At 36.2% G+C, this 14,402-nt stretch overlaps 2 protein-coding genes across 7 annotated transcripts in view; both read left to right on the top strand.

Moving 5' to 3' along the window:
• The first annotated feature begins 932 nt into the window (after window positions 1–932).
• rhoac (ras homolog gene family, member Ac) lies at window positions 933–5,552 on the top strand. Of its 2 annotated transcripts, none has more exons than XM_042751263.1 (5): window positions 933–1,069; window positions 2,286–2,441; window positions 2,873–2,993; window positions 3,862–3,992; window positions 4,668–5,552. In XM_042751263.1, exons 2-5 carry the CDS (start codon window positions 2,286–2,288, stop codon window positions 4,839–4,841), a joined length of 582 nt encoding a protein of 193 aa, XP_042607197.1. In that variant the 5' UTR covers window positions 933–1,069; the 3' UTR covers window positions 4,842–5,552. The 2 variants fall into 2 exon arrangements, with proteins under 2 accessions (XP_042607197.1, XP_042607196.1); XM_042751262.1 differs by lacking the exon at window positions 933–1,069 and adding an exon at window positions 1,171–1,193.
• A 3,143-nt stretch (window positions 5,553–8,695) lies between these two features.
• Window positions 8,696–14,402, top strand: part of rbm10 (RNA binding motif protein 10) — a 28,323-nt gene continuing 22,616 nt past the window's right edge. For 4 of the 5 annotated variants that reach the window (XM_019066295.2, XM_042751258.1, XM_042751257.1 and 1 more), the window contains exons 1-2: window positions 8,696–8,822; window positions 9,373–9,446. In XM_019066295.2, the coding sequence (XP_018921840.1) occupies window positions 9,430–9,446 (17 nt within the window). In that variant the 5' untranslated portion in view covers window positions 8,696–8,822; window positions 9,373–9,429. The remainder of the gene's footprint in view (window positions 8,823–9,372; window positions 9,447–14,402) is intronic. The other variant, XM_042751259.1, reaches the window with a different exon arrangement.

Raw genomic sequence — 14,402 nt, forward strand, 5'->3', positions numbered from 1 at the left:
TAAAAGATGCTGTGTAACACAAGAAAACACTAATACTTTAACTAGCGTGATTGTGAGGAATGTGTAAGACACATGACTGTCATAAGCTGATTATGTCTGTCTAGCACTTAGGCTTGTTTAAGATGCCCTTTTAGCAGAGTTGTCAAACTAGCGAGATATAAATAATAATAAATGATCTAAAAACATCATTCACAATTAGTTGCTTCTTCCACTGCCCTGTGGAATTTTTAGCAAATTTTAGACCATTCAATTTAAGCTTTTATTGTCATTTAACCAGACAAGCAACATTTCTCAACAGGTCTGCTGCTTATTTTACACAAGACTATTTTAAATTTATATAAGTTATGTAATTTTTTTTTTTTTTTTCAGAACCGGCATGAACACATTCTACTACGAATCTGAAATAATTTATTCTGTGATGGAACGCACATTATAAACATATTCGTTGAATGAATAAACTGACACCTTTGTCTTGTCTGGACTATAATCTCAAAGCTAGAATTTTATCAAGGCCTGTGCTGACACATAAATATTATTTCAAAATAGCGTAATTCAACAAATGTGCACCACTGACAATACAAAATATTCAGGATCACAAGATTTACCTTGATACATTTTTATTCATTCATTCATTCATCCAATTCAGTTTTTTTTAGGGGCAAAATTGTTGCTTGTGATGGAAATGGTGAATAAATATATACAGTCAAAATATTTTTTACAGTAAAATGTTTATTTATCAGTTTGTTCAGACAATCATTTATTTATTTTTTTATGTTTTGGGATGGAATTTCATAATTTAACACTAAAAGTCTAGTTCAGATGTAATTAGACCTACACAAAATAAATAATGAAAGGAGGCCTCTAGTTCCTAGTTTTTAAAGTGACTTTGAACAAAAAGAATCTGTTACCGTGCTAGTTTTATTGACAGAGCCCAGGTTACAGCAGCTGTCGGGTGTGCTGTAGGGCGGGTGTTGTTTCGTGGCAGTGCTGAAGATGGGCGGACTTTAAAAGCAGCCAGGAAAAGAGACAGGAAAGCGACACTTCCCCGGAGCACAGCAAAAAGACAACGGTAAATGGTTTTTAAATGTTTTGTGTAAAAACATGAAGTTAACGAGTGGAAGACGCGTTTGGTGAAGAAATCGAGCGCATTTTCACTGATTTACGGATTTGTGTTCAACGGCCTGAAACTCAATGTAAACATATAACTTACATTTATATATTTTCACACGAGTTGCATCATTTATGCTGATGATTCATGACGGCTAGTTTAAACAAACGGGTTAAAATTGTTCAGATGATCAGGATTAAACTTGATATGAAGTCGAGATGCTTTCTATGCGCTTTCTTTCAGGCTTTAATTTTTCACATCAACGAGAAAATATTAAACGATTAATGAAATCCACAGTTTAAACTCTTCAGACATATGTGTTAAAATCAATGTTTCAGTAGATTAAAGCGAACATTATTCTCGTTTTACTTCGCTTTGATCTTTCTTTATAGCAAAGATTGTATCATTTCGCTGAACGTTACACTGTTTTCTGAAGGATTACAGTAAGATAAGTGTTCATAAAATAATGTTGCACACTTTGTTTCTCAAAGCCTTTGTAGCATTATGTTATGGGGTGTCGACCCTTTTTAAGTTTCAAGTTTATTAAATAATAGTTTCTTTATGGGAAATTTCGGCTATCGGCTAACTTAGCACTTCCACTTCATGTTTATATGTTAACTTGAAACGCGAGTCTGTTTTTAAAGAAATGTTCTTATTATTATTTTGCATGCTAGTATATGTATTAAAGTGTGTGTTGGTGTTTTATGTTGTATTATTGTGTTATTTGTGTGAATGAATGTTGTGATGGAGGGGTGCGGTAACAGGCCTCGCGACATGACGGCTTCTTATCATCAATATATCGACCTTTACACGCAATAACACACGTAGAGTATCCTTAATGTTGTGTTTTACGTTTATAGCATTTATCGTTTGGTCAATATTTGTGGAAAGTTTTGTTTTTTTCTTTCTTTCTTTTTTAACATAGCGATACAGATGCAGTGTAACTTCCGGTCAAATGATACTTCCGCAGCTGTGTTTCCGGTTCATGTTGACTGTAGAAATGATTTACAGAACACATCTGACTCCACATCTATCTATCCATCTATCTATCTATCATGTAAACTTTGCATTTCTGCGCTTGTAAAGCTGCTTTTTCACTCCTGGTCTCTTCCTGAAAATGCCTCAGATCTCTAAAGCTCTATTTGTTTATCGCTTGACTCCTCTCTCTCCTCTGCAGATGGCTGCCATTCGTAAGAAACTGGTCATAGTGGGTGATGGAGCCTGTGGAAAGACCTGTCTGCTTATTGTTTTCAGTAAAGATCAGTTTCCTGAAGTCTACGTGCCTACAGTTTTTGAGAACTATGTGGCAGACATCGAGGTCGATGGAAAGCAGGTATGAAAGCGCACCGTTTCTAAACCATTATTTTCACTGATATGCACCGAGAAAACAACGGACGCGTTGTAATAAAGTGCGATATCTACTTTTACAAAAATGTTTTGATATGTGAAAAGTGGCACTGTGCTTTGGGTGACCATAAACACATCTTTAACTCATCTGTTTCATTTAACACACATTTTTTTGACATTAATTGATTGCACTTACCAACTTTAATGCTATTCCTGCTGCTGAAGTTTACATTTTCCATTGGGAATGTGTACAATACATCACCAGAAGCCTATTCAGTATTCTGTCCTTCCCCATTGAATAGATGCGGTCACACTGGTGTAAGATATACATGTGCATTCCTCTTTTCTAAGTGAGGCCACAGTTGTTGTGTTATTTGAGATGGTTTAGCACATGGACCGATATCTCTCTTCTTACAGGTGGAGCTTGCCTTATGGGATACGGCTGGACAGGAGGACTATGACCGGTTAAGACCTCTCTCCTACCCCGACACAGATGTCATTCTCATGTGCTTTTCCATCGACAGTCCTGATAGCTTGGGTAAGACGTCCTCGTAAACCATTAGATATTACCAGCCCAATCATCACACCTTCATTTGAAATGTTGAAAAAAGATACCATATTTTCCAGATTTAAATCGGCATGAGATAAAAATGAAATTAATCTATTTTCTAAATGCATTTTATTGATCTTTTTGTGAAAGATTCACCCATGCACATTTCTTTTCTTTTTTTTTTTTTTAAATCTTTGACTTTGAATTTGTAATCAAAATACCTAAATTTTCTGGTGAAATAGGAATAATGTAGTCTGCTTAACTCCACCAATGCAAGTTTTTGTTCATGAGCCCACTTCCCAAAATCCAATCAACAGCTGATGGATTAATCTAATCCCCTCTTTATTTTTTAATCTTCTTCTATGATAATTCATTACAACTGGATGTACGTCACAGTACGGAAAAATACGGTTTGTCAATATTTAAGTTTCATCTCAATTTCTAAGTTTTCTTATACTTCACTATTTAATAATACTTCTGTTTTATCACCACCTTGAGTGTGTTTCTCATAGTGGAAAAACCAGTCAGCTAAGAATAAATACAATTTTCTAATGACCTGAATCATGAAACCTTCACTTGTGGTCTAAATACAATGCCTTCACATCAAAGTTAAAGATGCAGCAATTTAGCTACCAAGCAGAAATGGGTTTTCATCAGGTCTTTATATCAAAACATAAACAGACAAGCACAGGTGCTCAGTTTCAGTTTTTATTAACACTCTAAAACAAATGAATTAACTCAGTTTAAACAATATAAGATGATTTACTCTGTGAAGCCATTAAATACTTGTCATAATTTAAAAATGATTTGAAATATGGTTAATACAATTACCGCTCTCTCCTTTAATCCATCACAGAGAATATTCCAGAAAAGTGGACACCAGAGGTGAAGCATTTCTGTCCGAATGTTCCCATCATCCTCGTTGGTAACAAAAAGGATCTCCGAAATGATGAGCACACACGAAGGGAACTTGCCAAAATGAAACAGGCACGGCCTTTTTACTTAATCAAATTTATGATTCTTAAAGGAAAAGGTCCTCCAGCAATGAACATTAGCTGAAAATGTACTCACCCTCAGGCCATCAAAGATGTAGATGAGCTTGTTTCTTCATCAGAACAGCTTTGGAGAAATTTAACATTACATCACTTACTCTGCAGTGAATGGGTGCCGTCAGAACCCATGGGTGCCACTCTTTAGTTCTTCATTCTGACGGCACCCATTCACTGCAGAAGATACATTGGTGAGCAAGTGATGTGAATTTCTCTAAATCTGTTCTGATAAACAAACAAGCATCTTGGATGGCCTGAGGATGAGTAAATTGTAGCAAATTTTCATTTTTAGGTGAATTATTCCTTTAAACGCTGCAAAATTTCCAAGCTGCTCTTTTCCATTTAAGTGGATGGTAATTTATACTGTCAAACTCCAGTCAGTTGATCAGCCTTTAAACTATATGGTTTATAACAAACAAAGTTATTTTTTTATGTTTTTTGGTGTTTTTTTTTTTTTTTTTTTTTTTAGGTGTGTGGTGTATAAATAACATACATTTTCATTGTAAGCTTAGGTAAAATTTTTGTCTTTTTAATGGAAGATCGAAATAATGTGATGAATCAAGTATTCCTTTGATATTGGATCGTGATCTCTTTGAAATATTTCTTCACTCAGGAGCCTGTGAAGCCAGAGGAGGGGCGAGACATGGCCAACCGAATCAACGCATTTGGTTATTTAGAATGCTCAGCCAAGACAAAAGATGGCGTGAGAGAGGTGTTTGAGATGGCCACCAGGGCCGCGCTGCAGGCGAGGAAACGGGGCAAAAAGACTGGCTGCCTGCTGTTATAGAAACCTGTAGAAGAGAGGAGGTCAGGTAACAGCCCAGGAGACTTCAGAGCAGGGAGGGAGGGACGATGGGACGAGCCTAGCATTCATGTCCTAGTACAGTCGGCGCACCGGACTGATACTGGGACATCATGTCAAACTAACCAACGGAAAGACTTCAGGAACAAGTTGGAAACAAGATGACGTCATTTCCTGTCATAACAAAGTTTGGGTCACATCAAGCAAAAAAAAATGAGATAAAATTTCTAAACTGACTCTATACCTAGGATATTTGATGTTATTCTTCTCCTCCCACTCTTTACTCCCAAACAAAAAAGGTCTTTAATAAGCGTCCTGCCTTCGGCGACGGTTTCGTGCATTGGACAGATTGTATGTATGTTTGTATATGTAAGGATATGAATGTTTGTGTCGAATGAGCGCATGTCTGTCTCCAGGTCGCCATCTCTTCTTTGTATATGCGTGTATCTGCCCGGCTTTATTCTGTTTGAATATTCTGTGCTCAACTAAAGCACACACTGAACATTGAAGTGGGCTGTATTGTGTTTAACCTCCCACTTCAGGCTTTTTCCTTTTTTATAGCTGATGTCTCAAAGGATTCTGGGCTGTACATTAGGGATCTAAACCATTTAGTGATACTGATTTATTTAAAGCATACAGTTTTTTTTTTTTTTTTTTTTATCATTTACATTTAGAAATAAAATTTAAAGAAAATCAGATTTGAAAAGTCATTTTTTCATTTTTTCAAATTCCTTGTGTTTCCAAAAGGGGTACTACTTAATACTGCGCAGTGTACTGTACACTATATAGTGAGTGAAACAGTAGTATGCTTTATTGTTGTCATGTAATGTAACTATTGCTGCATATGAAGTCGCATGCTTGTGTTTGTGAAAAGAGTAGTAGGTCCGAATTTGAAAATGTAAGCAAAAAATACCCGGATGAGCTACTGTTTCCAGTAAGACTCTGAAGTGCACATCTGATGGACACCTTACTGTCCCATGAGGCCACGGGAGAGGAGCTGGATGGCAGTGGAACACCTTAACTGTTGGTAGGTCAAATGTCAATGACAACATGACGAATGTAGTATGCCTGGATTGTATTCATGCTATATAGAATATTCTTTTTTAATGATCACAAAGTTATAATAATAACAAACATATGTATGTCACTTTTTATACAACTGCAACTCAAGTGCTTCACAGGGGCTAAAAAAAAAAAAAAAAACATTGACAATACAATTTTGCACAATAAGTAATCACTTATTCAAAAGAAGTGCCTACTAAGTATGTGATTTTGGACTCAACCTTACACGGTTCATTCTGTGCCGTGTGCTTTGTTGTTTACTGCACATTTTGGGAAATGCATACTAAAATATTGCATAATACTCCACGTATATGAACAGCCAAATGTGACCCTGGACCACAAACCCAGTCTTAAATGTGCTGTATGTAGGATTGAAGCCAAGTAATGTAGGATTGACGCTGGGTCCAAATTCAAAATATTGGAGAGTATTTTTTCACCCGGCCACTTCTCCTCAGATTTGACCGTAAGCAGGTTGCCAGATTGACGACACAAACAGGAACGAGCACACTTCACGATGAATGAAATGAAATAAGATGTGTTTTCTGCCAACTGGTAACCCGGGGTGCCCAAAAACAATTGGGTAAATTAGCAGTGGGCGGGTTTCACAAACCAAAACAAAGACCGACATACCAGCCAGGAACGCACATTTTCAAATGAGAATAACTTGACTTGTTTTTCAGATTAACAAGTATGTTAACTTAGCATGTTTCTTAAATATCTGCAAACATATTATATTTTTTATGCTTTAGTAAAGTCAAAATCTTACATATAGCACCTTTAAGTGTAATTGTTTTTTTTTTCGAAATTGAGATTTATACATCATCTGAAAGCTGAATAAATAAGCTTTTCCATTGATGTATGGTTTGTTAGGGTAGGATAATATTTGGCTGAGATACAACTTTTTGAAAATCTGGGTGCAAAATATTGAGAAAATCGCCTTTAAAGTTATCCAAATAAAGTCCTTAGCAGTTCAAATTACTAATCTAAAAATAAAGTTTTCATATATTTACGGTAGGAAATTTACTAAATATCTTCATGGAGCATGATCGTTACTTAATATCCTAATGATTCCAAATAAAGTCCTTAGAAGTTAAATCTACAGTGTTCTTTTGGCTATTGCTTTAAATATACCTGTGCAACTTAAGACTGGTTTTGTGCTCCAGTGTCACAAATGATTTTGGTGTTATAAACGTATCCATTCATTTTCAGTAGTCCCTATATATAGCCTAACACAATTTATTTGTGGTTCTTCTAATTATGCAGTCTGGACCAATAAAATGTGCACTTTACGCTACCAGTTTGTAATAACTAATTCATATTTAACTTACACTAGAAAGGTTTTTGCGACATCTCACAAGATCTCGGAAAAAAAGTTTAACAAATTATTTCCAGATTATGTATGATAGGATTCGCTTACCACTCTGAAGTGCAACTGAAGAGAGTGTGGATTTAGTGTGCGTTAAGGGCACTAAAGACAGTCTTGCGCACTTATCTATAAACAGGGGTTGGGAAAAACAAGTGTTGTGATTATCTTTTATTTATCTTTTCATTGTGTAGTTTGTAACCGGTGTAGTATAAGGTGTGTTCAGTTGTTAGTGCTCATGAATTGAGTGACTTTTTCAGATTTCCATAAAGCAAATCATGCGATCCTGTTTAGCAGGAGATTATGTAACCTTAACAGACTAATTTTTTTTGTGTGTTTTAAGAGCTCATCTTTACGATTATGACCATGTACAAAAAGCATCAAAATATAGCACTTGATCTGTGAAGAAGAATAGTGGGCAAAGAACAAATCTGAATAAACACTAAGAAGAAGTGTGTGCAAACTACACAGAAAAAAGAGAGAAAGACAGGCAGCAAACCTCAGTATTCACCTCGAAGACTCTGTTTCCACAAAAACTGACCAGAGAGAACGCAATGAAAGAGCTGCAGTCGCTAAAAATTGAAAGTGACGTGAAATACAGCCAAGTGACCCATACTCCGAATCCGTGCTCTGCATTTAACCCATCCAAAGTGCACACACACAGCAGTGAACACACACACACATCCGGAGCAGCGGGCAGCCATTTATGCTGCGGCATCCGGGGAGCAGTTGGGGGTTCGGTGCCTTGCTCAAGGACACCTCAGTCGTGGTATTGCCTGGACCTGGACCTCAGTCGTGGTATTGCCGGCCCGAGACTCAAACCCACAACCTTAGGGTTTAGGAGTCAAACTCTCTAACCATTAGGCCACGACTTCCCCAAAATCACTGTTCCCGCCCAGTTTAATCAGATACACCAGTGCAAAAATGTGAAAAAGAGTCATGATCATAAAACCTGGACAGATGATCTTCAACATCTGTCTTTGCCAGACCAATCACTTGACTTGAATATTATCAAACCACTGTGGACAGTTTTGAAGAAATGAGTGAGAAGCAGATTCTGTCCTTAAACATACATGAAACAAGTGGCAGATGTTTTGATAGACGACATTAAAAATGGAGACTAAAATGCTGTATGAATATATTCTAAGAAAGTATTCTTGGAAGCAGATGGTGGTAAAAATAAATAAATAAATCCCAATAAAGAAATACTGCCTCTTTCCCAGGAGTTTCCCACATTATTTTGTCCAACCCCAATGATAATCTTTTTTTTTTTTTTTTTTTTTGTGCATTTTATTGTATGCAATTTAACAAAATTAAATTTGGCATCAGATGTCTGCCGTGTAGAACGTTTACTACTATTTGTGATGATTACCTTAGACATTTCTATGCGTTTGCATGCCAGTGTGTTTTAAGCCAATCAGCTGGAGAGTTGTGTCCCCACCTCCCGGACTGAGGCCATCTTACACTGAGCTCTGCTGTGGGGCGTCATACATATACACTGTATCAGTTTCAACGCTTGTGACGCTGCTGGTGTAACAGAGGTAAGTGACTTCATGCTGTCATTATTATGCGAGTAAAACGTTATCGTTTTTTCCGGGTATCCGGATGTTTGTCGCGGTGTTCTGTGGGCGGTTGCGCGCATTCGGTTGGGGACTGTGTCCTCTGAAGTCATTCTAAGCTGTCATGCGCGCGGCTTTATTAAACGTGCCTTTTGCCAATGGTATTTATTTTGGGCACACAGGGATAGATCTTTCATTGACGGTTGGAGTGTATGTAGGCTATTTAGATATATTTTTCTATAGTAGTGTTAGGCTCAGTTTAGCATCTGCAGGACTAAGCAGCGCTGCAGAAACTATACTGGAGAGCATATCTGACAGCGCATTTTACACCTTGTTTAGTTTTTCCAAACGTCGTTTAAGTAATGATATGCAAATTAGTTTTTGGCTTGGACCAATCCATTGCAATGAATACAGCTCACACTACTTTCCGTCCTGTCCTTGCTTAAAATGCTCAGTTAAAGTCAAGTAAAAAAAAAAAATTTTATGCATTTCTACTAATGTGAAGGTTGATCAATACATATTTCGTCAACAGTTGTAAATGAAGCAGGCAGAGAAAAAAGTGGGAGTTTCTGTCGACTTGCACTGAAGCATGGATTATGGGAGGAGGTAGGTAAAGAGTCCATCAGCCTGCAGTGTTACCTTCTCTTTTTGAAATGAATTTGCATTTAACCACTGGATGGATTTGTGCATAAATGTTTTGACCTTATTACATAACTTCATGCTGTTAAACCTGAATGGGTAAATGACAAATAACCAGCATTAACTCTTTAAATGTACTGAAGATTTTAGGTGTGTAGCTACATGCAGAAAAGTATTTAAAGGGGTCATGACAGGGATTTTTATATATATATATATATATATATATTTTTATATTTTATATATATATATATATATATATATATATATATATATATTTTTTTTATGTTTGATTTTTATTTTAATATTTTTTTTTTCTTTGCACAAAAAAAAGTTTATTTTAAACCCTCATTCTGACCATCTGTCTAAAACAGCGGTTCTCAATGCAAGTCCTCGTGCCTCCCTGCTCTGCACATTTTGTATGTTTCTCTTATGGCTTCAGACATTTGTTTTATTCATACGTAAGTGTCCTGCGAAGTGGACATCACAAGATATTCTGCCATGAATCCAATTGGAAGCGAACTTATATGTTCTATTCGAAGTGCATTGAAGTGTGCGAGACGTGAATGTAAATTGTATTTATTTACAGAGGTATATGATGTCACACTTGTCCATGTGTGAAGACGTTGCGCAGTGCAAATCCGTGAATGAATGTTCTGAAGTGTGGTAAACTTCAACAGATTTCCCCTGCTCAGGGAGTAGGGAGCAATGAACACTGTGTAGGGACCATGTCAAAGGGAACACAGTTCATGCACAGAGCTCACTTCTAACGAGGTGATTATCTGAATCAGGTGTGTTAACAAAGAGAGACGTGTGAAAAATACAGAGCTCGGGGGTGCGCGGACTGGAATTGAGAACCGCTGGTGTAGAGTAGAGCTTGTTGTTTGTCGTTTCTCCGATCACAAATGCAGACATGTTTTTATGTTTATGTGGCGCAATGCAACTTAATATGTAAAAACAAAATATAAGTCATTATAAACCGTAATTATGTCCCCACTGGATGCAACAAATGGCTCGTTTGTAATGGGTTTTGTTGGTTTCGTCTTGTTGCTTCGGTGTTCTGACCGGGACTCGCATCACAGTAAGTTAAGGGGTGTAACATTACTGTCACACACTTGAGGCATTTGGCCAATCACAAAGCACTGGATAGCTGGCCAATCAGAGCACACCTCGCTTTTCAGATAGATGAGATTTGTAAAAGTCACATCATGTGTCCTATAAAATCATTTAGCAGTAAACAATGATGTACAGTATGCAGAAAAAAAAATATTTTTTTGAACCTTAAACCGCATAAACACATTTAATTACACCAAATACACAAAATAATGTTCTTTTTAGCAACATCATATGACCCCTTTAAAGCGTCTTTGGTGTTTCCATTTTTTTTTTACAAAACAAAACGGAAATTGGGGGGTTATGACGTCACGTCCGTGTCACTAGGTAAAACTGCTTATTTCTCTGGATTTAAACATTTTTAAAACATTTGGGATAATGTAAGTACACAGCAAAGTATGTAACACTGTTCTAGTGGTCTTTGGATATTTTAATAAAAAAATCTTACATATTGTGCCTTTAAAGGTTGGATATTTTAATAACCGTAATCGAAGATCAAACTGATATGACGTCATTGTGAAAAAAAATCAGGCCGAAACAAAGTTCGTTTCAGCAGTTTGAAACACTGACCAAAGCAAACTTTCTAGGGAAGTTCCTTTTGGCTCCTAAACATCTTTGAGCTTCCATTGGTCTATGGCAATTATGCAATCGGTGGGGTGTGTTCTGAAACTTCGCCTTCTTTGACGTGCAATTTTTATTTTATTTTATTTTTGGTTCGTTTCTCATTTAATGAAGGTTAGGCAAGAAAAACACATCTCCTAGTCACTAGCAACATGAATAGACTGGAGTGTCGAATAGCTGAGCTGGCACAAATATATCCGCACCTGTATGATCGCTCGCGGAGAGACTTTTTTTTATTATTATTATTTTTATTATGGTTTTGCAGACTTGAAGAACAAACAACAACAGACTAACAGACCCTTAATATAACAACAATTTGTGCAATGAGTAAAATAAAGCACCAAAATATGACAAAAAAGGACAATGACGGTATACAAGACCATATATCCTACAAAGAGTAATTACAATAAAAAAAAATCCTAAGGAAAACAATAGGGCTCTCGCCCTCCAGGCTTGAGCCCCCTTAGTCCTTGTAACTCATCAAAAAAGTAAAAACTAGTTCCCACATTTTGTCAATTGTCAAATTTTAGTTGTATCTGATTCTTTCCAGATGTAAAGTAGAAGTTAGTCCAGTTAACCAGTCAGAAAAGAGAGGCCTAACATTTTTCTTCCACAAAAGCAGAATAACTTTCTTGGCTACAATCATACCATATTGGACAGGTAACCCTACCTTTGGGCTGAGAGACTCAAGCAAATCTGACCAACCAAAAATTGCTATCATTTGGTCGGGGAGTAAAACACAGTTATAAACTTTGGCAAAGAACTGGAATATTTCTATCCAAAAACTAGACAAACTTTACATTTTACACAAAAACAGAAAAGATGTGCCAAGGTACCCTCAGCAACTTTACACTTGTCACATATGGGGGAGACAGAAGGATGGAATTTGCTGAGCTTTGTTTAAGAATAGTAAAGTCTGTGTAAGACCTTGTAATGAATAAGTTGATGTCTCGAATTTATAGAACGTGAGTAAACAGATGAAAGGCATTTATCCCAGTCTGTCTCGGTAATCTGAATTCCTAGGTCTTCTTCCCAAGCAGCTTTCAAATTAAGGAAGGAAAAGTTTATTTCACCTTTAAAAACATTAACGAATAAAGAGGTTAAACCCCTAGCGTCAGGAGAATTAGAAAATAAATCAAATATTTTGCTTTCTAAAGACAAAATCTGAGATATTTAAACGAACATAGTTCCGGACCTGAAGGTATCAGAAAAAATGAGAAGGAAGGTTGAATCTCTCACTGAGCTGAGAAAAAGAGGCAAAAGATGTTTTAATGTATAAATCTTTAACAATGACAATTCCTTTGTCTTCCCATTCTTTAAAAACTTTATCTGTAAGAGAGGGTTTAAATGCTTGATTATAACAGATAGGAGTAAGTATTTGGTAACTTAATCACCTTTCTAATTTGGTACCACTTGCAGAGAGACTATAAAGATAATATATGTTTGTCAACAATTGGTCAACAATTATGCAAAAAGCAACGCCGACAAACATCCGAGACAAGTTTTCCAAAGCCATGAAAGGAAAGATTAAAGATTTAAGGTAGCAGGTACCAAATAAATGTTTAGATAAATGTTACACCATACTGCTGCTGCTGTTGATGTTGTTGTTCTTTCAATAAGCTAATTTAAAGGGTATACAATAAAAAAAAATGCCAAACGAACATACCATATAATAACCTTTGTTTTTATAAAAAAGTAATTCATACTGTGTTTACACCACATAAAATATAAAAAGGTGTAACAATTTATGCAGTTTAATAAAATAAATGTAAACACTAATATAAATAAAGTAACAAACTGACTCCAATTTTTTTTTCTCCACATCATGCTAAAGTTTTCAGACTATGAGACATTCACACCTCCCATAAAGACTGATCATGGAAATGAAATGATTATGGAAATGGAATGGTTCTTTTGTATTGCAAACATGATACTTGACTCTAAACTGCTGCTAATCATTATTCTTTTTTTCTATAATATTCTGACCATTGGTGCCCGTCCCACACCTAGATTGCATACACTTCATCATTTCATCATTGTTTTGTTTAGGGGATAGATGCGGGCGTCGTGACACATGTTTACATTAATCTACACCCTGCCTTCAGCAGTTGGAATGTTTGAAAACAGTATACCATCACTCAGCCTTTTCTAACTTCATTTTGCCCCCAAACGAAAAACGAAAAAGAACTTTGTTTGAAGTATATCACGGCCTTAAGTGACTGAACGCCAGTGGAAGGGGTGTATGGTGAGAAGAATACTATTTGTCAATGTCTTGCTCTGAAGACAGTGTTTAAGCAAATGTTTGTGCTCAGGTGATGTTATCTTGCACCTCAGATCCAAATGAGCCATTTTTGGAGCTGGATTAAATACATGTTTTGTTTAAATGAGGGGGACATTTTAAGCTATGAAAATTGCAATTGTAATAGATGGATTTACAAATATAGGGAAGCACAAGTATTCCATGTTGTGTTATAGTTAATAAGATGCCATAAAGTTGCATCTGTAATAGCTAAGTAGACAGATGTTGATTTAATTAGTTTTAGATAAAATGCCACTTCGCACTGCAGAATGCTGCTGTCACTGCATAGTTTAAATATATTTTATCTACCACACTGACAGTACATATTGCATATGTGTGGTTCTTGACTGGAGCAAGATTGTTGATTGTACTCACCCTCAGATCATTCAAGATGTAGAGAGTTTGTTTCTTCATGGGAACAGATTTAGAGTAATTTATCATTACATCATTTGTTCACCAATGAATCCTCTGCAGTGAATGGATGCAGTCAGAATGAGAGTTTAAACAGCTGATAAAAACATCACAAGTAATCCACACCACTCCATTCCATCAGTTAACATATTGTGAAGTAAAAACCTGCGTGTTTGTACTAAATAGACTAAATCCAGACATTTTAATTTTATACCTTTGCTTTTGGCCAAAAAATCCATAATAACATTTCATCCAGTGAGAAAGTCCATCCCATCTTGTCCTCTCATATCAGTGTCCACCAATATATTCATTTTGGACTGTTTTCACTTGTAAACGGTGCTTGATCTGTGCTTTTTTCTCTCCTGATTCAGGTGAGATGTTTTTTTCACTGGAGAACACAATATTATGGATGGAGGACTTGTGTTTTAGTCAGAAGCAATGGTTTGAACCTAAAAATATCTTAATAATGGATTTGTTTCTTA

Source organism: Cyprinus carpio, chromosome B23, assembly GCF_018340385.1.
Source record: "Cyprinus carpio isolate SPL01 chromosome B23, ASM1834038v1, whole genome shotgun sequence".
In the NCBI taxonomy this organism is placed as follows: Eukaryota; Metazoa; Chordata; class Actinopteri; order Cypriniformes; family Cyprinidae; genus Cyprinus; species Cyprinus carpio.

Coding starts and splice junctions, on each gene's coding strand:
- rhoac (XM_042751263.1), top strand. CDS start 2,286: ATGGCTGCCATTCGTAAGAAACTGGTCATAGTGGGTGATGGAGCCTGT. Junction 2,442..2,872: donor TCGAGGTCGATGGAAAGCAG/GTATGAAAGCGC, acceptor CTCTTCTTACAG/GTGGAGCTTGCCTTATGGGA. Junction 3,993..4,667: donor AACTTGCCAAAATGAAACAG/GCACGGCCTTTT, acceptor TTCTTCACTCAG/GAGCCTGTGAAGCCAGAGGA.